Source organism: Parasteatoda tepidariorum, chromosome X1, assembly GCF_043381705.1.
Source record: "Parasteatoda tepidariorum isolate YZ-2023 chromosome X1, CAS_Ptep_4.0, whole genome shotgun sequence".
NCBI classification, from domain to species: Eukaryota; Metazoa; Arthropoda; class Arachnida; order Araneae; family Theridiidae; genus Parasteatoda; species Parasteatoda tepidariorum.
Genome location: NC_092214.1, coordinates 75,668,309 through 75,690,663, shown reverse-complemented (window position 1 = coordinate 75,690,663; position 22,355 = coordinate 75,668,309). Strand labels below are relative to the sequence as shown.

General features: G+C 29.6%; 1 protein-coding gene across 33 annotated transcripts in view; it reads left to right on the top strand.

Annotated features, from left to right (window-relative positions):
* The window catches only part of LOC107456224 (cAMP-dependent protein kinase catalytic subunit 1), a 428,744-nt gene extending 408,161 nt beyond the window's left edge, over positions 1 to 20,583 (top strand). For 16 of the 33 annotated variants that reach the window (XM_071187753.1, XM_071187756.1, XM_016074037.3 and 13 more), the window contains 5 exons: positions 20 to 115; positions 9,350 to 9,472; positions 9,553 to 9,717; positions 13,635 to 13,793; positions 18,991 to 20,583. In XM_071187753.1, coding sequence (XP_071043854.1) covers positions 20 to 115; positions 9,350 to 9,472; positions 9,553 to 9,717; positions 13,635 to 13,766 — 516 coding nt within the window. In that variant the 3' untranslated portion in view covers positions 13,767 to 13,793; positions 18,991 to 20,583. Of the gene's footprint in view, positions 1 to 19; positions 116 to 9,349; positions 9,473 to 9,552; positions 9,718 to 10,443; positions 10,513 to 13,634; positions 13,794 to 18,990 lie in introns of all 33 variants that reach the window. The other 17 variants (XM_071187758.1, XM_071187757.1, XM_071187755.1 and 14 more) reach the window with 2 other exon arrangements.
* The last annotated feature ends 1,772 nt before the right edge of the window (positions 20,584 to 22,355 follow it).

Genomic DNA, 22,355 nt, shown 5'->3' with positions numbered 1-22,355 from the left:
ATCTATTTGTTTATTTTAGGTTACTGACTTTGGTTTTGCAAAACGTGTGAAAGGGCGTACATGGACTCTTTGTGGAACACCAGAATACCTCGCACCTGAAATTATTCTCAGCAAAGTAAATATTCCATTAAAATATGTTTGATTTTTAGTCCATAGTAATGCTTCAACATAAATTCTCTATTTATAACAAAAAAGCTCTATTAATGTTATTATAATAACTAGTGGAAAAAAAAGATAATTTAGAGTTTGGTGATTTTCTCATCATTAATTGGAAATAAATTGTATTTTTATTATTATTTTCATTGTCATTCTTTAAAACTGAAAATTATAACTTTTCAAAAGTAAAATTATATGTTTTGTTTCAAGTTATTTTTTAATTTGATAGATGAGAAAAATTATATTTATTTTGCTGGGCCAGGTGCATTGGTGCCAGACTTTCATCTATAGTAAAGATTTGCATCTTTCAGAACTAACAATTTAAATTTAATTAAAGTGTTGAAAAACAGGGAAAATCACTGAAAACAAAATTTTATTCCTCTCAGCCTCATTCTATGAAATTCTCTTTCTTTTTTATTCCACTTCTACTTACACTAGACAAAAAGATTTGCCGAATTGTCTGGAATTAAAAAGAACTAAAGTGGACAATCACCAAGCGTGCTTATTTCTGCAATTTGCCGAATTATTTGTTTTATCTATTTGCCTGGCTTTTAAAAACCTGTTTAGCAAACCCCTACAGCTTGTGAATAAATAACACAAATCAATGTCGTTGCCCTTACAACCTCTCATTTGCAGTACCAACGATTTTGTGCCTTGTATTTTTGTTTTTGTCAAAAATTTTGTGTACAGTTCTAATCAAATCAGTTTGCAGTGTTAATATTAGGAAGTAAGTTTTGAGTTCTTTGGACCTAAGCATGGAAGTTTTCATTTATTATGTTTTTTTTCATTTCTTGTTGGATCTAAATTGAAATTTATAGGTATCTAAAATATGGGGTAAAAATTCAATATTTTTTCTATGGCAAACTATATTTTCATGTTTTATGATATTGTTTATTGTATTTACAAATTTGCTCAGTACTTAAGTGTATGGTCTCCAGTTTTTATTATTTTACTGTGCCCAAAATTGAAAAGAAAAAATTTCTATTCTTATAATATTTACTGCTCTCCTTGATGCAACCAATCTTTTTTCTGGCTTTATAAAAGTGTACTTGTTAGCTTCTAATTTGACATTGTCTTATTCTTACTAAGAATTAGTACTACATTCTTAGTACTTTAAGTATTTTATCACTAGGTTGGCAAAAAACCATTTTCTAATTGAATAATTTGTTGCAGCAAAATACAGTGTAACGTCCCTTTTCCGGAAGGGTTGATTTCCCGGACACTTTTTAACAATCAAAATAAGCATCTCTTCATCTTCCCCTCTCACTAGAAAAAAAAAACAAGTCTTTTGACAAGTTTTTTCCTTTTCTCGCTTCTAGTGATTTATGCAGTGAACCCATAAATGAACAGAAAGGGGAGAAGAGATCTATCAAGACCGTTAGTGACGCTTATAGTGGAGGCCAATATGTGCCAAAATACAGCGCCACCTATAATTTGATTTTTAGATTATTTTATTTTTATTATTGCACCACTGAATGGCAACTTCTATAGTTTTTAGTTTTTCTTCTCTGATGTAAAATAAATATATAGTTCTTTTTCCTGGTGTTTTCTAATACGTCAATTTTTATCTATTTACGCGCAAATACAAGAGAAGGTAAGTTAATTTTTCCTTACCCTTCATTGGTGACAACCGGACTATAGAACAAAGCAAACAAAAATGACAGGCGACGACGGAAATGATAAAAGCAGTCCTTCTACACCGAGCATTGCCAGAATTAGTATTAAACCTCCACCGTTTTGGAAACTGGATCCAAATATATGGTTTTTGCAGTTGGAAGCACAATTCCGAAACGCTTCAATAACTATTGATCAAACAAAATATGATTATGTCATAAGCCCCATCAAAGCCGAAATATTATCGCAAGTGTCGGGTATATTGACGAATCTGCCACAAGACGACAAATACACCACAATTAAATACAGGCTAATTGCTTTGTTCGCAGACACGGAAACTCAAAAGCAGTTAACCGAAGTCGAATTGGGTGATAAAAAACCTTCTCAGCTATTATGTGAAAGGAAAAATTTGGCGACTGATAAAGTAACTGAATCATTTCTTAAAACACTTTGGCTTCAAAGATTTAAAACCGTGTGTCTGGCGCAGCATGTCCTCTCTGGACCTTGTGCCATTAAATCTTACATTCAATCAATCAGCTTCAAAGATTGCCCTTAGAAATAAGAAGCATTTTACCAATTAGTTACGACGATTTATCAAAATTGGTGACAATGGCTGATAAAATGTGGGAAATAAAAACAACATTGTTTCGAAGTGCTTCTATTGTGCGTCAGGATAATGACAATGTCATAGTTAAACTACAGGAAAAAATTTCGGAACTATCACTACAAGTTAACGAACTAAACATAAGGCAGTACTATGAACAACCATGATATAGATCCCGCTCTAGAAGTAATTTCAAACACAGTGCACGTTATTATCACTCGAAGTTTGGCGAAAAAGCTTTCTGATGCAATAAACCTAGCGATTGGCTTAACAAGAGAGATCGCCAATCACAGGAAAACTAGATCCCCGGCCCTCACTGACGACAAAGAGTCAAGGGGTTGAACTGAGTCGTCTTTTTATGCAGGACAAAGGAACTGCCACCCATTTTTTAATTGATACAGGTGCAGAGATTTCGGTGATACCCACATTTCCACCAGAAAAAAGACCAGTTGACAAACTAGAGCTGTTTGCAGCAAACGGAAGCAAAATTAAAACTTATGGACAAAAGTTAAAATTAGATTTGTGACTGAGACAAGCATTTAATTGACCTTTTGTGAGAGCAGATGTTAATAAACCAATTATAGGTATTGACTTTTTGTCTCATTTTTACCTCTTGGTTGACAGTAAAAATCTCAAACTAATCGGTGGCGCTACATCCCTATCCTCTATTGGTATGCCTTGTTATCGTATTGATACACCAACATTAAATGCAGTACAAAATAAGTACGAAGATGTTTTTAAACGATTTCCTGACCTATTACGACCAACACTTATCAATAACAAAATTAAGAGTCACAACATTGAACATTTTATAGAAACCAATGGAGTCCCTGTTACCGCGAGAGCTAGAAGACTCTCATCAGAAAAATTAAAAGCAGCAAAGGAGGAATTTAACTTCATTTTGCAACAAGGTCTTTGTAGACCTTCGAAAAGTTGTTGGGCCAGCCCTCTTTATCTCACTTTAAAGAAATCGGGTGACTGGAGACCATGTGGAGATTATAGAGCCCTGAACAATATCACTATTCCGGACCTTTACTTTTTCTCACAGACTGTGGTTCTATTCTACACGGAAAGAAAAAGTTTTCTTCAATAGACTTAGTTCGAGCTTCTCAACAAATTCCAGTGCATGAGGTCGACATTCCAAAAACAGCAATTATTACCCCATTCGGGTTGTTTGAATTTCCTTTCATGACTTTTGGTTTACGTAACACAGCTCAAACCTTTCAATGATTCATGAATAATGGTCTTATCAGGGATAGACTTTGTATTCTACTATTTAGATGACATATTGATTGCCTCCCCAAATGACAAAACGCACCACGAACATTTAAACATAGTTTTTAAAAGTTTACGGCTTATGCATCAATACCTCAAAATGTGTTTTTGGTACATCAAAATTTAATTATTTGGGACACGAAATTTCAATTGAAGGAATTAAACCTCTTTCGATGAAAGTTGAAGCTATTCGAAGTTCCTGAACCTACATCAACCACTGGTCTTCACAAGTTTTTAGGGATGGTTAATTTTTATCACCGTTACATTCCAAATTTCACTAAACTGCAACAACCATTAACCTCATTACTTAGTGGGAGTGGCAAAAACAGCAAAATACCTTTAATTTGGAATGAAGGCACTCGCAACGCCTTTAGAAACCTTAAAAACGCCCTTTGTAATGCTGCGATGCTGGGTCACCCATCAAATAACACTGCTATATTTCTCACATGCGACGCTTCTGATACTACCATAGGGCTGTAATACATCAAATTGAACAGGGGGAAATGCATCCATTATGTTTCTTTTCACGTTCTTTAACCGATATGCAGAGAAAATATTGTACGTATGATTAGGAACTTTTGTCTATCTACACTGCAATAAAACTTTTCAAGTACATTTTAGAAGGAAGAAATTTCACCATCTATACGAACCATAAACCTATCACATTTGCTTTCCAGCAAAATTTAGAGAAACCCTCCCCTAGACAAGCAGGACAACTGAATTATATTGCTCAATTTTCGACAAATATTCAATATGTTGCAGGAGAAGAAAATGTTGTAGCAGACGCTCTTTATAGAATCAACATAATTTCAATGCCATCGCCGATTGATTATGCAACCATAGCAGAATTTCAAAATGACGATTTTACCATTTTGAGAAATAATCCAAGACTAAAGATGGTTAAAATTCTTATTCCAGGCACCAGTAAATCTATTTATTTTGATGTGTCAACCAGCAGTAACCGCCCATACACTCTTTCAAAATTTCGTAGACAAGTATTTTCATCTATCCATAACCTGTCGCATCCAGGGATTAGAAGCAGTAGGAAACTCATCACCTAAAGATTCATATGGCCGAATATCAATAAAGGCTGCCAGCTATGGTCTAGAACTTGTTTATCATGTCAACAATCTTAAGTACATAATCATACACAGTCCACACTAGGAGAATTTGCAATTCCTCATCATAGATTCAAGCACTTGATTGATAATTGGTCCTTTACCCACTTGCAAAGGATTTAGATATCTTTTCATTGATCGCTAGACACAATGGATTGAAGCTGTTCCATTAGAAGATCAATCGCCAAAGCTTTGATTTCCAACTGGTTTTCTCATTTTGGTATTCCAGCTCACATAACTTCCGACCAAGGTCGACAATTCGAAAGCCAGCTATTTCGCACCTTAGTAAAATATTTAGGATTTCTTACCAACAATACAACAGCCTATCACCCCCAAGCAAATGGATTGATCGAAAGATAACACAGAACTTTGAAAGCAAGCCTCAAATGCCATCTACTAGGATCAAAATCATGGCTGGAAGCACTACCTCTCGTTCTTCTGGGGATAAGAGCCGCCGTCAAGGAAGACTTGGGTTGCTCATCAGCATTGCTTGCTAGTATATGGAACTGCCTTATCATTACCAGGGGGATTCTTTTCAATATTTCCCGACATGCTACAGTCTGAATTTTCTCATAACTTAAAGAGAATCATAAGGAGGATGAAACCTATCCTTACCACACGGAAAAAGAACACTTTTCGTTTGAAAACAACTTTGCTCAAATGTATTCCTTTACAATAACAACATCAATTCTTTGCTACAACCTGTCTATCTTGGACTATACTCTGTAATATCTAGAAAAGATAAATACTTCGATATTGAAATTCAGGGCAAAATCAAAAGAATTTTGATCGGCAGATTAAAACCATGATTTCAACTGGAAGATAGTGATATCCCCAACCAAAAGCTAATAACCGACAAGAGAGAATTTAGCGAAAGACCAAAAGATAAGTCAGTGAAAGAGTTCAAAGGAATACAAAACCACCAGATCTGGTAGAAAAGTGAAATTTCCTAATCATCTAAAAATTACGTGTCATAATCGTTACCACTAAAAGGGGGAGTGTGTAGCGGAGGCCAATATTATTGTACCACTGAATGGCAACTTCTATAGTTTTTTTTTCTCTGATGTAAAATAAATATATAGTTTTTTTTTTCCTGATGTTTTCTAGTTTGTCAATTTTTATCCATTTACACGTAAATAGAAAAGAAGGTAAGTTAATTTTCCCTTGCCCTTCAACGCTCCTCCTCTGGAATGCAGGAAAGGTGGAAGATTTGTTTTCAAAAGAACACAACTGAGTCCCCTCCCCCTTCTTTTCTATGCAGCTGGCTAGTAAAAGAGGCATTTCCTGGTAACCTTTTTATTAGAGTGTTAGGGAAAGAAGAAATACTGTGAAAAAGGGTAAATGCAGCAAATGTTTACCTGAAGGGAGAGTCAAGTCACTTTCAGTCAAGCAAGAAAAAAATAAAGAGAACCCAATCTGCATGCCACGCCTTTATGCTTGATTGATAGCCAATGATGGGAGAGAAAATAAGAATTTATCACCTCCCCACCCTCAACTTGAATGACAAATAAGGAGGAAATGAATTTTTCTCCTCCACCTACCCACCTTAATGAATGACAGGAATTTCCCCTTCTTGCTTGAATCGTTGTAGTTCAAAATGGCGGAGAGAGCAATAATTAGTTTTTTCTAATATTTTCTTTTTGATTGATTAGATATCATTCTAATACTAAAACATTATTGCCCGAAAAATAATGTTTATTTATTTTTTGCTTCTTAGATTCAGATCGTTTTAAGCTTTGTTTACCTTGGGGTTCTATTATACGGAAAAATCTAATATCCGGACTTCCGGAAGTTCCACTGATTCTGGATATGCGACTTTCCACTGTATATTAAAATTTGTCAACAGTTAAGTCAATATTTATCCCGAAAAAATAAAGTTGATACTAAAACACAATCTTGACTCTTTAATTATTACCCCACATTATAGCAATCATTTTATTATGATGACAGTTATAAAAACACCTGTTCGTTATTACACAGATGTGAGGTCAAAATAATTTCCATTAGAATTTTTAAACTAAAATAGTCATTCTTATATGCAGACCAAAATGAAATTTGTTAAACAAGTTGTGCTTTCAAAGCTAAAAGCTTCTATTGACAATTAGTCGTTTGATCGAAGAAATTGTTTAAACCACTTTTATTTTTGATATTACTATACCTTTTGCATAAGGAAAAAAAAATTTGAATTTCGTTTGAACCAAAACATTTACAAAGTTTTCCTTTAAATACTTCACATTAATCATAAACTAATGTTTAATACAGTAGAGAACCAATTATCCAGGATGCTCGGGACCATTGCTACCCCTTATGTGTGAATTTCCCGGTTTTCTGGATTGACCTAAAAGTGTCGTTAATCGATGTTTTATCGAACCCGAATTACAAGGAAAAAGAGTAAGAGAAAAAAGAAAAGCACTCCTGAATTTAAGCAAAAAATATGGTAGAAAAATAAAATTTAAAATAAAAAAATTTACGAGTTTAGACAAGAAAAACAAGTTTAAAAATACAAAATTCTCATACTTATATTTTAAAAATAATTACAATTCATAAATTAACTAATATAAACAAAACCAATGATTATATACAGTAGGGAACCGATTATCCGGAACGATCAGGACCATCGCTATTCCGGATAACTGATTTTTCCGGTTTTCGGAATCGCTACAAAAATACTTTTTTTATTGTTAAACCCAATTTAAAAAAGAGAAAGGTTTTGGAAATAATGTTAAAAAGAAGAAAAAAACGATGAATAATACACTAATGATTATTTTTCAAAATGATAGTAAGGTGAACATCTTTCAAAAAAGAAAGAAAAATCCTAAAAATTTATGAGGAAAACAAAATTTTTTTTAAAAAAAATGGCGGGAAAATTTATCGAATTTCGTTCTGGTTTTCTGATTTCCAGATAACAGGTTCTGTACTGTAATGCAATATATTTCATACCTAATTATAAAGGGGGGACGATAAAATAAAAGGAAAACTTATTAATCTAAATAAAAACTACACTTGAAAATTATTGAAACGATAGTTAAAAAAGGCAGTAGCATAAATATTAAAACCTGGAACAAGGCAAGATCAACGGAATTAAAAAAAAAAAAAACTTAATGATAAAATTTATGAATAAAAAGAATTAATCTATTGAGTGCGAAATTTATCGTGAAAAGAAGAAAAAAATCAAACGTAGTGGAATCAGAATATCAAAACTGCAATCTGCTTCATAAAATAATTGTATGTTTAAATTAATAAACAATTCTCCTTTTATTTTTTTATAAAAACGATTTTTAATTAATGCAGATGTGATTCCACATCAAGAAAAACTTGCAAATGATACCGCACTTCCAAAGAATCAGAATTTATTCGAAAGAAAAAGATTTTATTATTATTAAGCGATGTGAAATAGATAAATATATTTTTCTCTTTCATCTTGTGTTCACTGATATGCATGTGCAATGCATTTTCCCCACCCCCTCGTAAATCAAAGAGAAAATGAAATCAGCATGCTACTCCTTTGAGTTTGATTGATGGCCTAAAGGAGAAAATATAACATTCGTCCCTTCCCTGCCTCCTTGAAGATCTTTGGATCGAGAGATCTAAAGATCAAGGAGCACGGAAGAAATGACGTTTCTCTGGGTAAACGGGGGGGGATTCTCCCCTTTCTCACATTTTCCTCTACTCAACTTCAAGGATGAGTCCAATTTCAGCTTTTTTTCATTATCGTTCTAGTTTAAAATGGCGGGAAACCTGAGCAAAAATTTTTCTGGTTTCTAGGTTATCTGGATGCCGGATAAATGGTTCTCTACTGTATTATATTATTGTGGAGAAATAGTCTTGATAATATGCATTGATTAGGTTTAAAAATATACATTCTCTTTTTTTTTTTTTTCTTAAATTATAACATGTTTGTATTTCTTTTTAAGACATACAATAAATTTATATCTCTTAGATAGTATATTTTCGAGTTAGAACATCCCCATCCTTCTGATGTATTCTTAGACTTTTATTATTAAATAAAAATGGCTGCTGGTAAATAGCATTATTTTTTATGAATATTTTTCACATTCACTATAGTTTGTGAAACATAAAAATATATGTTACACTGTTATCAATTATTCTGTAAATTTCTAACTTTTTTTTAAAAAAATATAACTTTTCTTTTTACTCTTATTAGATCTGTTTCCATTTGTCAATTTGGATCATTATCTCGAGCATCAACTGCATTGTTTAATTCTGTATAGAGTTAGCAGCATTTTATATGTAGTTAAAATCTCGCATATGTTTATTTATAGTTATATATTATTTAAAAATACGTTAAAATGTTGATTTTGCCTTATTTTAGGATGTAAATTTGTTGGGTCAAAAACTTTTTAATAGAGAATATGAGAGATTTTTCTGACCCTAATTTTTTGTTGGCCAAATAAAAGTGTTAATTAATTAAAAGAAATGAGTAATTTGATTTATAAGTTTATAATGGGAAAGTTGTTTTGTCGAAATATAGAAATCCATGCATAATTTGTGTTTTATTGTATATAATTTGTGATTGATTACATTAATTTTTAGGATTAATCTATTCTATTATTCTTTCTAGGGTTATAACAAAGCTGTAGATTGGTGGGCCTTAGGTGTACTTGTATATGAAATGGCTGCTGGCTATCCTCCCTTTTTCGCAGATCAACCTATTCAAATTTATGAAAAAATTGTGTCTGGAAAAGTATGTCTTCGATATTTTCCTTCTGAATTCTTAAGACTTATTTGTAGCAATACTGATTATTAACAAATCCTTTTACTTAGGTGCGATTTCCCTCCCACTTTACTTCTGATTTGAAAGATCTTCTGAAAAACTTGTTACAAGTTGACCTTACTAAAAGATATGGCAATTTAAAGAATGGAGTAAATGACATAAAAAACCATAAATGGTTTGCTACAACTGACTGGATCACAATATTTCAGAAAAAGGTAAATTAAAGTCCAGTAAGCTGTTACTATTGCCTTATTCATTGCAATTTAAATATCATCTTTTCATATTTTTTTTCTTTTTGTACAGTTATAGTTATGAAATATATTCTAAAAGAAAAAGTCTCTTTATACATTATTATTTTCTTAACAACATGGTACGTAGCTTTTTTAAAAGCCCTTAAAGGTACTTTTTTCATTGGTAGTTTTTAAAAGTGCTTACTTTTCCCTTTTCTGAAATGAGGTTTATTTTCTTGACACTCAATTTTTGCTATGTATTGTGCAAAAGCGTGTTTTTCACATTGTTCTATTCAATGTTTTCACAATTCATTCAAACACAATTATATTTAGGCGTACCGTCGGTCTATAGCATATGAAAGCGCCAATCATTGTACTTGTTTAATTAAATACTTACGGGTCCGCATGTGCTTCTGCTGAGCTGGGTTTGGTGAAATTGCATGTGTGCTGGGTTGCACTTGCATGTGCAGCTCTGCTGCACTTTGCAAGATATTCTTAATTTCAGGATTCATTTTCCACACACTCAAATGGAACTTAAAAATCTCTCGATCTTTTTATGGTGGCTAATATAATCAAGAAAAGAGTTCTTTGTTTAAAACTAGTAATTTTTTCATGATCATGTAAAAGTCTTTGAAAATTGTTTTGTATTTTGTTAATGTATATAGTGCTTAAAAAGTACTTAAAAGATGCTTATTTTTTTTTTGTTGATAGATTTGGCTGCGCACCCTGAACAAGAGTTGCTGGCATACCTCTTTGAACTCTTAAATGCATAATATACCGGTAAATTGTCGCCTGTTAGAAATAATTGAAATTTTTTGATATAGTAATGGCGGCGGCAATAAGTTTTTTTTTTTTTCATTGGAGATATGTTCAGATTTTTATTATTTACTTAGTTTTTTTACAGTAGGAATAGTTATGTATTTTAAGAAAAGTGTCTGTATTATGTAATCACAATTGATAATTTTTTTTTACTTCGTGTAACGTTCACCTATATTACTGACCAAACTTTATTTACCATTCACTGTTACACCTTTTGAATTTTTCTTTTCTAAAAGAAGTGTGCAAGAGGTTTTTGAAGATAGCCAATTTCTGACTTGTTTTCATTTTCTGATTAAACTGGCTCGTTTTTATTCAGAAATAGGAAATCCATGACTAATGATTGAAAAATTGGCTTTTCATTGATGAGGAGGGAATTAGATTTATTGAGGTAGATATAAGAATTGTGAAATGGATGCCTCAAATATATTTTGCATATTTTTGTCATTGCTATTTAAAAGGGTTAAATAAATGTGTTATATTGACTAATTTTATTGGTTTTCTAAAATAGAAGAGGGAGAAAAAGAAATGTTGTTACTCTGTCAATAGCCAGGCAAAATTTGCCTGATAGTGAAAATTTTTTAGATGTCTCAGCGACATCCTGTGACCTTACATCCTGACGCCTTGTATTAAATGCATTCAAATAGATTTTTTATATAGTATATGCACAAACTGAAAATATGCCAAATGAAAAATTACTGGATTGTAAGTTTAATAGTTTAAATAATATGAAAAATAGTGGTTGATATTTATACCTATCAAATTTAATAATTATTGCCTTAATATGGAAATCCTAAAAGTATTACAGTGGCAAACCTAATTTTCATAAATTAAGTCTCTACAAGTACAGCATAAAGTGTGTCTGTTTTTATGCCATGGAACTGTGCCTTTTTCTATTTGCTGCTTTGAGTTTTTTTTTTTCTTCTAAAAAATAAACATTTAATTTTATATTTTATTAGATTTGAATGTCCCTTAATAAAACAATTACAAACACTTTTATTTGTTTCTGTGGCATATGAAAATATTTGTATTACTTAACATGAAGTTGCATTAGGAAATACTTAAAAAAAAGTGTTTAAGAAATTCATTTTTATTATTAAAAAGAATTGCAACACTAAACTGTAAAATGGAAAGAGCGTATTTAAGAGTTAATTAAATTTTTTTACTAGATCTAATGGCATTCTACTTTTACAGTCATAGCAATGATCAAAGATTTGGAGTCCAAAACACGTGTAAAGCAGGGTTGCTACAGACAACTAAAATGCAACTATTTTCTATATGAGGTTACTATGCTTTTNTTTTTTTTTTTTTTTTTTTTTTTTTTTTTTTTTTTTTTTTTTTTTTTTGAAAAAAGCAACTATTTTCAGGAAAAGGAGACTATTTGGAGACTTTTCTGTACTCCTAGTGATGTTTCTATTTATTTATTTATTTTTTTTTTTTTGCATAAATTTGGTTGAAAACCGTGGGCCTACGGGAGCTTCGGAACACACTGATTTTTTTTTCTTAAAAAATTTTGAATTGCAAATTTGAGTCATCACTTTTTAATTCGTTCAATTTGCACAGATTCCATTGTAAATCTATTTCGTTTCTTGATCGCCTTTTCAATGGTTATTGCTACGAAATTCCGCATCATTTTTAAAAACCTAATTTTTAATATATTATGATGCATGAATTTAAAATTGTAGTGAGCACTTTTCACAATATATATGTGTGTGTGTGTTTATATATATATTTGCTTAATCAATGATTGATAAAAGGAAAAAATGTTTAGTTTTTTTTTTTTTCTTAATGAAAAAATATTTTTTGAATGAATTCTAGTAATTAAAAGTATTTAATTTTTTGCCAATTGTACAAAAGAAATTTTATTTAAAAATTATATTTGCCACAAGTCATTTACAAAAATTTTAGTCATATTTTTGATAAATTTTTTTCTTATTTAGTCAACTATTTTCATACCTTAAGCCACTAAAAGCAACTATTTTGTTCATTTTTTTCTGTGGCAACTCTGGAAAAGTAATATTGTTGATACATTCTGATTTTTCATGATCCTCTTCATATAATTTTAATTATTTTGAGAAGTGCATCTCGTAATTGTGTTAACAGTTTATATATCCACTTAATTTCAATTTAAACATACTAACAATTTTTTTTTGCAGAGGGCTTGTATCACTTGCAATAAAATTGTTTCAGTAAATAGAAGGTTAAAATTTTTGTTGATATATTTTGATAAATATGCAACATTTCATTTAGAGAGCTATACCAAAAAAAAAATTTTTTTTTCATTATAATTTAAAATTACTGAAAAATACTCTAAAATACTTATGTGCGTTAAAGTGAGTATACTGTTTGTCAGAAAAATGAAATATTACAATATTTTCATGATTCTTATGTCATTAAAATTTTCATATGTTAAATTAATCTAAATAGTTGCTTGGTTTTCAAAATTTATTTTTGAAAAAACTAAATTTAAATATTCTGTAAAATCATCGCAAAATTTAGAATTTAAAAAAAAAAAAAAAACGTTACACATCTGAGGAACAGGTGATGATTAACTAGCCTCTTTTACAAATGCTGTTTAAAAAGTAGCAATTCATTTTTGTCATAAAAAAATAGGCAAGTATACTTTAGATTTTAATTTAGTTTACCTCCTTTTTTTTTCTTTGCAAATTTGCTTTTACCATGCATGTAGAATGAATGACCTGAAATTTTCCTAATCCTTTCATATACCTACTTATATTTAATTATTGCTACAAGTGTGTTGAAAAAGAGGGGGAACTGCTTACCAAAGTTTTTCTATTTATATTTAATAAATTGAAAACTATAATTTCTTACTTAATTTTTCCCCTTTAACTCTTCATTATCTAAACCCATAAAAAAACTACTTTTTTGCCTTATCTCTAAATCATTTTCAAATACTATCTATACCTATAAAGATTTATCTTTGGTGATGGTTTATTTTATGCTTTATAATGTTTTCAACTTTTTTTTCTTGCATGTTTATCTTTTTTTATATCTTTTTAGCTTAATTTATGATTTTGGTTTTATTTTATTTTTGCATGCCTTTCTCTTCTTGCATGTCTGTTTAGATGAAAGCCCCTCTTATACCTAAACTAACTTCAAAAGGAGATACTCGCCAATTTGATAACTATGCCGAAGACAAAAATACCTTTCGACGAACTCTTACTGATCATTTTGCATTTGAATTCCAAACCTTCTAGCTGGCTTGAATTCTCCAAGTGATTGAGGTTATTTAACATTTTTTTATGAAAAAAAAAATCAAAATACTGTTATAATTTTTCTTTTCTTTTATAGTACAATTTATGTTTAATTATATGTTTATGTATATTAATATAGATAATTAACTTAATTTTATTATTGATAAATTTTGTCCATTTTGCATTATATCATAAAAACTGATGTTTAATCCCACAGGCACTTGCCCTTTGTATTTTAAGCTTAGTATATTTTAATAGCTCATTTTTTATTTGGTGTGCTCTTGATTGTAATAACTTCCATTTTATTCTGCTTACATATGATTTAAAAATAATGAATGTGATAAATTATAAGATATATTTCTTAATGATCTACAGCAAAAATTATTTTTAAGTTATTAAGTTTATTGATATCAGATCACAGGGGAATTTTTTTCCAGAACTTAGTTAATTCTATCAATAAATTCAATAAAGTATATAATAGTTACAAATCCAGTATTAGCTTAACTTTATATTCATGACGATAAACATACATATTCAAGAAAAGAAATTCATAATTATTTAATTTTTTTAGGATAATGAATATAATAAGTAAATGAAACCAGATAAAAATTAATAGTAATCTTTTAAAAATTTCAAGCACTTAAATAATGTAATTAAAAAAGACAGTGTTATTGTTTTTTTCCCCTTCAGTATTACACCCCATATTATAATTTGCACCTGATACAAACATCAATAAAACAAAATTGTGTTCTATATGCATTATTGATTGACTAAGCCATATCCGCATATATGCCACTCTTTCACCTTTATTTTTATCCACTGAATTATATATACGACGAAATATGAAGTGTCACTCTTTTTAATTAATTAAATTCAAGAATTAATTGTTCAGGAAATAGTTAGGATATGATAATTATTTATAGCTAACGATTAATCAAGTTATGAAATCACATACCAAAGCATAGTTTCTCTTCTGAAACGTACTGTTTCTTTACAGGTTTGAATTTTTGACATTTAAAATATTGTGGCCCCTTAGTTTTGGAAAGAAGAGTGAAAAATATGGGTCTATTAATGTTAATTAAAAAATTAAATTTCATGCTCCGTACTTAATTTCAGGATCTTCTAAACAATTTTGTGAATTACAGGATCGAAAATTTTTTAGTCAAAACATTTTATTACATGAAAACTAAACCAAAAAAAAAAAATTTTGATCTATTTTTTAATATATTTTAAATGTAACTTAATTTATCAAAGCAGTGTGGCAACATCTTAATGTAATAATAAATATAAATTTACATTTTTGCATGCAAGTTAAACAAAATTAGAAGAGAAAAAACACCAATTGATTGAATTTTATTTGTAGATGACCAAAGATATAACCATTTGTACATAAAACAGAATGTAGTTTATATATATATATTTATAGTTTAAATACAGTTGATATTGAATAAAAAGATTATAACAAATTAAAATCTTGTAAAATAACTTTTATTTTCAAACATCATTCACAAAAGAACATTCAGCTATTTTTTATCTACACTAAATCATTTCCTAACAACTAAAATTCTTGTTTCATGCTTTTGATACAAGATTTCACCTCATTGTTGCTGAATAATAGATCAAACTTGACAAAACTGCTTTGTTAATCATTCAGGTTATAATTTAAGTTGTAACTTAAATCATTCAATCAGGTTTGGGATGACAGTAATGAATTTTTTTGTTCAAGATATCGCTGTGTATTTATATATAAATCATTCTGGCAACCTTCTTCACCCCATATTTTAAGAGTGTTTAGATTCCTTATTACGTTTTATATTTAAGTATTCAAATTCCTTATTTTTAAGACAACCTTACCTTCAAGAAACAGTGTTTTGTATCTGATTTTGTAATTTAACACAACTATTTATTATTTCTATGCAATTAGCATGTTTTATCTTGATCTCAAATAGGAACTGCAGGCTTATTATTTTCATACCCCTTCTTTTTTTTCCTGTTATTTCTTATTATTTCCTACTTTTCCTTATTTTTTACCTAGAATATTTTTTCCTAAATTACAAAACCAAAAAAGATACCCAGTTTTTTTTTTTTTTTTTTTTTTCAGAATTAAATTTAATTAATTGTATAACTGTAGCTTTTTTTTTTTTAAGAAAAAATGATGATATTTTTCTTTAAATAACAATGTCTAAAGTTGCTAAGAAAAAATCGCCATATTTCTGAACCATAAAAACGGATATATACAAGTTTAAAAAACTATCTAAACAGATATTAACATTCTAAGAATAGTATTCGTGACAAGACTGCTAAAACAAGGCTATACATGCCGAAAAACGAAAGGTGTGTGAACATTGAATAAAGGTTTGACTGTATTAACAATATCAAAATTAGACATTATAATTAAAGGAATTAATTTATCAAATATTTGCTCACTTAATTTCATGCTTGAAATCAACTAACACTTCAGTGAAGAGTGGCAAACAATGGTATATTTACAAATGGGTACATAATTGCATGAAAAGGCGCAATCAAATCGTCCCCACTCTCCCTTGAAACTATTGAATTTCCCCTGGCTGTATTATTCCCCTGGCATTGATTTAGACTGTTCAAAACAAGATATTGTTGTGTAGTTTTATGTGAACAATTTACCCTAGTTAAGAAAATGGAGAAAAATAAACTAAGTAAAAAGATTTAACAAAAAATTTCTAAGTTACCATGTTTTTTTTATTAGTTCTCTTATCAGAAATATATTTTGAATAAAAAGAATTAGCTGATTGTGTTTCAATTATTCCAAACTATTATAAAACCTTATTACAAACGTTTATGGATATTTTTTGAATTTATGCAATATATCTTATATAATTATATATATGTTTATTAATATTTTCTATCATTGTTATATGAAGATTTATTGGATTTGAAATCATTTAGAACTAATATTAAAATTTGAATATCAATTATAAATATAGCTATTTTGTATGTGCTATAAGTGCATATAGGGTTTCAACTACAATTTCCTTTGAAAATAGTTGCCTTACATATTAATATCAGTAGCTTAAATAATCTCAGAAATAATTAAGATGCTATTTTCGTCCTCATAGTAATGTTTTGAATAATTATAAACCAACTTAAAAATATCACCTGATGATACAACTGTACAATACAATAATTTAAAACTTAGCTAAATTAGACTATTAACCTTTTCAACTACTGAAGGATGTTTTTTCCTTTTAAAAATATCGTGAATAATATAAAAAGGAAATTAAATAAGGGATTAAAATAAATAATTGAATAAGTGGTAAAAAACTTAACAGATTTTTTAATATCTCCATTTGATATCTTTTTTAAAAAAAATCATGAACATTTTAAAATGAATATCAATTTAAAAGTTTTATTTTTAAAAAATGAAACTTGTAAGCTTTCAAATATTAAATAAATAAAAAACATTTCCCTCCAAATGTTGATAACTTGACAGTATTCTGCTTAGAAGTGACTGATATAACTTTACATTAAAAAATTAGTTCTTATTATTTAATTGATAAATAACATTAAATTTTTATAAAAAGAAAACTGATTTAAAATATATCTAAAACTGGTAAAAAAATATCACAGCATTAAGAATATTTGCTATGAAGTGTTTATTTTTTATATAATTTTAAATTTAGACAAAATATTCATTAAACCAAAAATAATAATTTCACATATTTAGCTAGATATAAGCATACAAGTTTATTTAGGAATTTTGAAATAACAAAACTGCAAAATTATGAATAAATTACATTATAGATTTTACATATTTTAGAATTCTGTATTAAACTAAAATAAATAATATGGAAATAGTTATTTCTTAAAAAAAAAATTTTTTAATAATTATTGCTAGACAATTGAGTTGGTAATTTTTTAGTTTTTACCTTGTCCAGTTTCTACCATACTTTACCTACAGTGCAACGAAATCTCAACCCTGATGAAAACATATACGAAATTTTAGTTGGGAAAAAGTATATGTAGGAGTATATTTTTTGGTTACTGTTATTTTTTGCATTTAAAAAATTATAAATTCTGATTTTCATAAATGAAAAATTTATATATTTTTTTTGTCTTATTTTATGACATTTTGACACTTACATACTAAGACTTAATTGAATTACAAACCGTATTATTTTAAAATATAAATTCTGATTATTGAGTAATTAAAAATATATAACTGGTAGAAAATTATATAAAATAAATTTTTTTAATTGTTTGTTTGAACACCAAATTTATGTCACAAATATGTTTTGAATTATGAGTAGACTAGTGACAAAACTTATTCATTTTGCTTATCCAATGCTTTGAAATGAAGTAAATACGTATATCACAATATTTGATATTTTTATATGCGTTATCATATATAAAATTCTGTTCATTATGTACTCGAAGATCACATAGATTATACATCCTAAAGGGCGACATAATGAGTGAATCATAATTCGCAGAGAATAAAAGTAAATCTGAAGCACTAAATTTTGCCCATAAACTACAAAAATTGCACAAAGAAAGCTAAATGGAAATGATAAAAAAAATATATATATTAATTCCTCTATTAATAAAGTGACTTATATTTAAGTATTGATTATAATTAAGCTAATGTAACAAATATAAAAATCAATGAAATACATAGTGTGAAAAAGAATCCGTAAAACTCTAATAAATTTCCACCAATGAAGGTTATTGCTGTAAAAAAAATCTACCTAGCGGAAACAGATTGTATTGCAGCAATTCTTAAGAGGAAGCACGCACTTTTTCTTTTCCTTTCTCACTCACATATTTTAATTTTTTAATAGAAGCATAAAAACGAATCCTTTTTTTTTCCAGGAATTAGGGGAAAAAAACACACTAAAAATCTATCGCTTTTTATATTATATACCACAATATATGATAAAATTGTCACCTAAGTCTGCAAGAAGTTTCTTACTAAAACCAGTTCTGAACTCACAAAATTCTAGATATTTTATTCTGTAGCTTTCTAGAAAAAAGGGTCAATACCCTTATTATTTTAGGAATTTTATCTTTGCCTTAATGCTTTTGTATAAATTACTCAAATCTGTTGAGTTTCTTATACCATTTCTATTTTTTTTTTTTTTTATTCCAGCCAGTTGAAACATATTAGTATTGTAATATCATAAAATCTCTCAGTTATAAAATCTTAAACTTTTGCACATTATTAATATTGTACAATAATGCATCTTTTTAGGTGGAAGCTCCTTTCATTCCGAAGTGTAAAGGACCTGGTGATACAAGTAATTTTGATGATTATGAAGAAGAGGCACTGCGCATATCATCAACAGAAAAGTGTGCCAAGGAATTTGCTGACTTTTAGTGTTTGATTCGTTATTACTCCAAAGTTATGGAGTCTACATTGTAGCCCTTTTCAGTTGGGCATAAAAAATTAATATGAAGAGAGCATTGTGTTGCCAATGGTAGCTTGTAAAACAATGCACGGAAACAAAAACTTACATACCAAATCCCTAACCATCCTAATATGTCATCATTGTGCATGCAGAATTGCAATATTTGATGGCTTTAAGGCTTTGATGTTTTTAAATAAACTGGAGACCACACAAGTATTATCTTGCTTTATTTTATCATCCGACCTGGCTACTATGTGTATTATTTATTGAAACCAGATTGTTTAAATAATTTACAGTTAAGGCTTTTTTATTTGTATAAAAGACTAGAATTTAGCATAAATTATTTTTGTTGTTGATTTTGACAAAACAAATTATTGCTTTTGTCTTTAAATTTTAATATTAAACTGGTGCCGTCTTTGTTAAGATGCTATATGTGTGTTGATAAATGCCGAGCTACTTTGATGTTTCTGTGTATAGTGTACAGCATTGCCATCAGATTTTAGGATAATAGACTTTAAAAAAAATGAAACTGTGTTCCATCCGTGTGCCCAGTTGAGAAGATCACTGCATATACATTTTTTTGCCTCTTATTAATAAAATTTAAAAAATGAGAGAAATCATGGGCAGAAAAAAAAACTTTTATTTTGTAGATGTAGAAATTTTATATTTAAAAAAAGTGTTTGACAATATAAAATCAAGAATTATGGGAATTGGTATGTTACAATGTATGAGCACAGTACTATTGTTCATTTTACCACAGATCTATAGTGCTGGCACAGGAAATGGTTCCCACAGCTGGCAAGCACATTTCTCTTCATTAGCTGCTGTAAATAGTTTAAGTTCATTGCTATAGAAGTTTTTAATATCAAGATTCTTTGTTGAAATGCCTTGTGATCTGCCTTGAAATAATCTTTCAGGATCTTCCTGCTGTTCTGTTGCCGTTTTATTTTTTAGAACAAGCTAGTATGTGCTTAGTATGGTAGTTAATTTGTTACACTCTTTCCTCATTCAGTTCTCATTGGGTTGGGGGATTGGAATTGACTATATTTCATTATTTATGGTTGCCCTGCCATATTCTTATAGACATGCGCAGCATGGGAGCCATTACTCCATTTAAATTACATAAATCCATATATTGTGCACAGAAAACATCTGTTTGGGAAAAAGTGTAGTTGTAGATATCTTTTCTTTTTTTTTTTTTTTTTCATTGTGCAGCCACAGATTTGTAAAATAAAAAGATAAACTTATGTCTGTGTTTTGGAGTCTGTTAGATGCCGAGTGAACTCAGGTGGTGGCGCGTTGAAAATCTAAACAAACTAGTCGGAAATTAGAAGTCAGTTGCATGAGCTAATGCTCTTGTCTGTATAACTCAATGCCATGTATATTTGTTGATTCATGTTACACTTGTTCTTGTATTAAAGATTCTTATGCTATAAGTTGTGTTACTTTTTATTCAATAAACAACATTGATATGATAAAAATGCTCTTTGCTTTATCGCTCAAAACCTCATACAAATTATAGGGAGATATATGAGGGTCCTTCAAATGAAACCTGGTCAGTCCGTCTAACTTTGTATTAAACGTAATGGGGGGCCTATCTATTGGCAGAGACACTGACGCATGCACAATGTTTTGTGTTGCATACCGTCAGTATTCTTGCATGCTGAAGGGGAGGGGGAAGCAAGTTATCGTCCACACATTGCCAATGCGGTGAAAACAACATTGCAGCAGTTTCGTTGGGAAACACTGGAACATCCCCCGTACAGTCCAGATCGTTCACCATGTGACTTTCATGTTTTTGGACCTCTAAAACAAGCTATTCGCCGACATAGATTCACAACGAACGACAACATGTGTGACTGGGTCCAAGCCTGGATCCGACAGCAGGCTACTTATTCACCAACCTGGAATTAACAGGGAAATTTGGATAAAAACCTGTAAAAATCAGGGGATTTTAAAGAAAAGCTGAAATTTTTTTTTAGATAATCGTTTTAATTTGACTAATTTAAATTATTTACTAATTTTCTTCATTTAAATTATTTCATCCTATATACCTACTTTTTTCAGACTGAAATGTATCGCCAAACAGTTGAAACCTCATAAACTTAGCGATACTTTGCTTGCATCAAAATTTGCTTGCTTTCAAAGAAATCTGTGAATTATTTTTTCTCAGCAAACCAACCGATCAACATTTTCTTCTACAATCTCTAACAGCAATGTTTGTCGACAAATTGTTGCATTAATGCTAATTTTTTCTATTTCATTTTAACCTTTTGTAACATATTTTTTAAAAAAAAGGTTTTTTTAAGAACTAACTATATATTAATACTTAATTTTACTGTTTTGTCGGTCAATATATGATTTTTGATTCAAAATTCGAATTGTATTCTCATCACAATATCGAAAGTTCGTAAATGTGGCTTACTTTCCAGAGATATTTCCAAAACTGTTCCTCCTTTATTCCTAAAAAGCTGACTAAGGAATACAGTCGAACTCGTTTATAACGAGCTCGGATTTAACGAGAACTCGGATTTGGTTGGATCAATGTTAAATCTATGGAACAGAAGTCGCTTTTAACGAGCAAGACCCGGTTTTAGCGAGCAATATTTTTCTGCCTTGCAACCTTTTTTCTCATCTTTCTGTCTCATATTTTTTTCAAAATGGTATGAAATGCGCGAGAAATCGAAAAAAAAAAACCGCGAACTGAAACTTAATTGCCCTTATCGCTCTTAATCTAAAGCTTTATCGGTTGACGAAAAAGTAAAAATTTTACCGGAGTTGGATGACGGTGTTAAAAATATCGAAATCTGAAAAACGTATGGATTGTCTTCATCTACTGTTTCCACACTGCTAAAAAGCAAAGGCAAGTTAATGGATGCATACGACCAAAATAAAACAGACTGTAAGCGACTGAAGAAGTGTTCGAAAGAGGATTTGGACGAAGCGTTATTGAAATAGATGAAGGTGCAACGTAGTGCTGTTAATGTAATTAAAGTAAGTTAGTATTAATTAAATTTTAAGTAAACTTAATCATTTGACCTCCCTCTTCTGGTTGCACACCTGCCTCGTTAAATCCGAGCACTCGGATTTAACGAGTACATGTTACGGTCCCTTTGTGCTCGTTATAAACGAGTTCGACTGTATATAGGAAATATATTAAATGATAAAATATATATTTTTTTTTTTCATATGTGTTTAGTACAAAGAA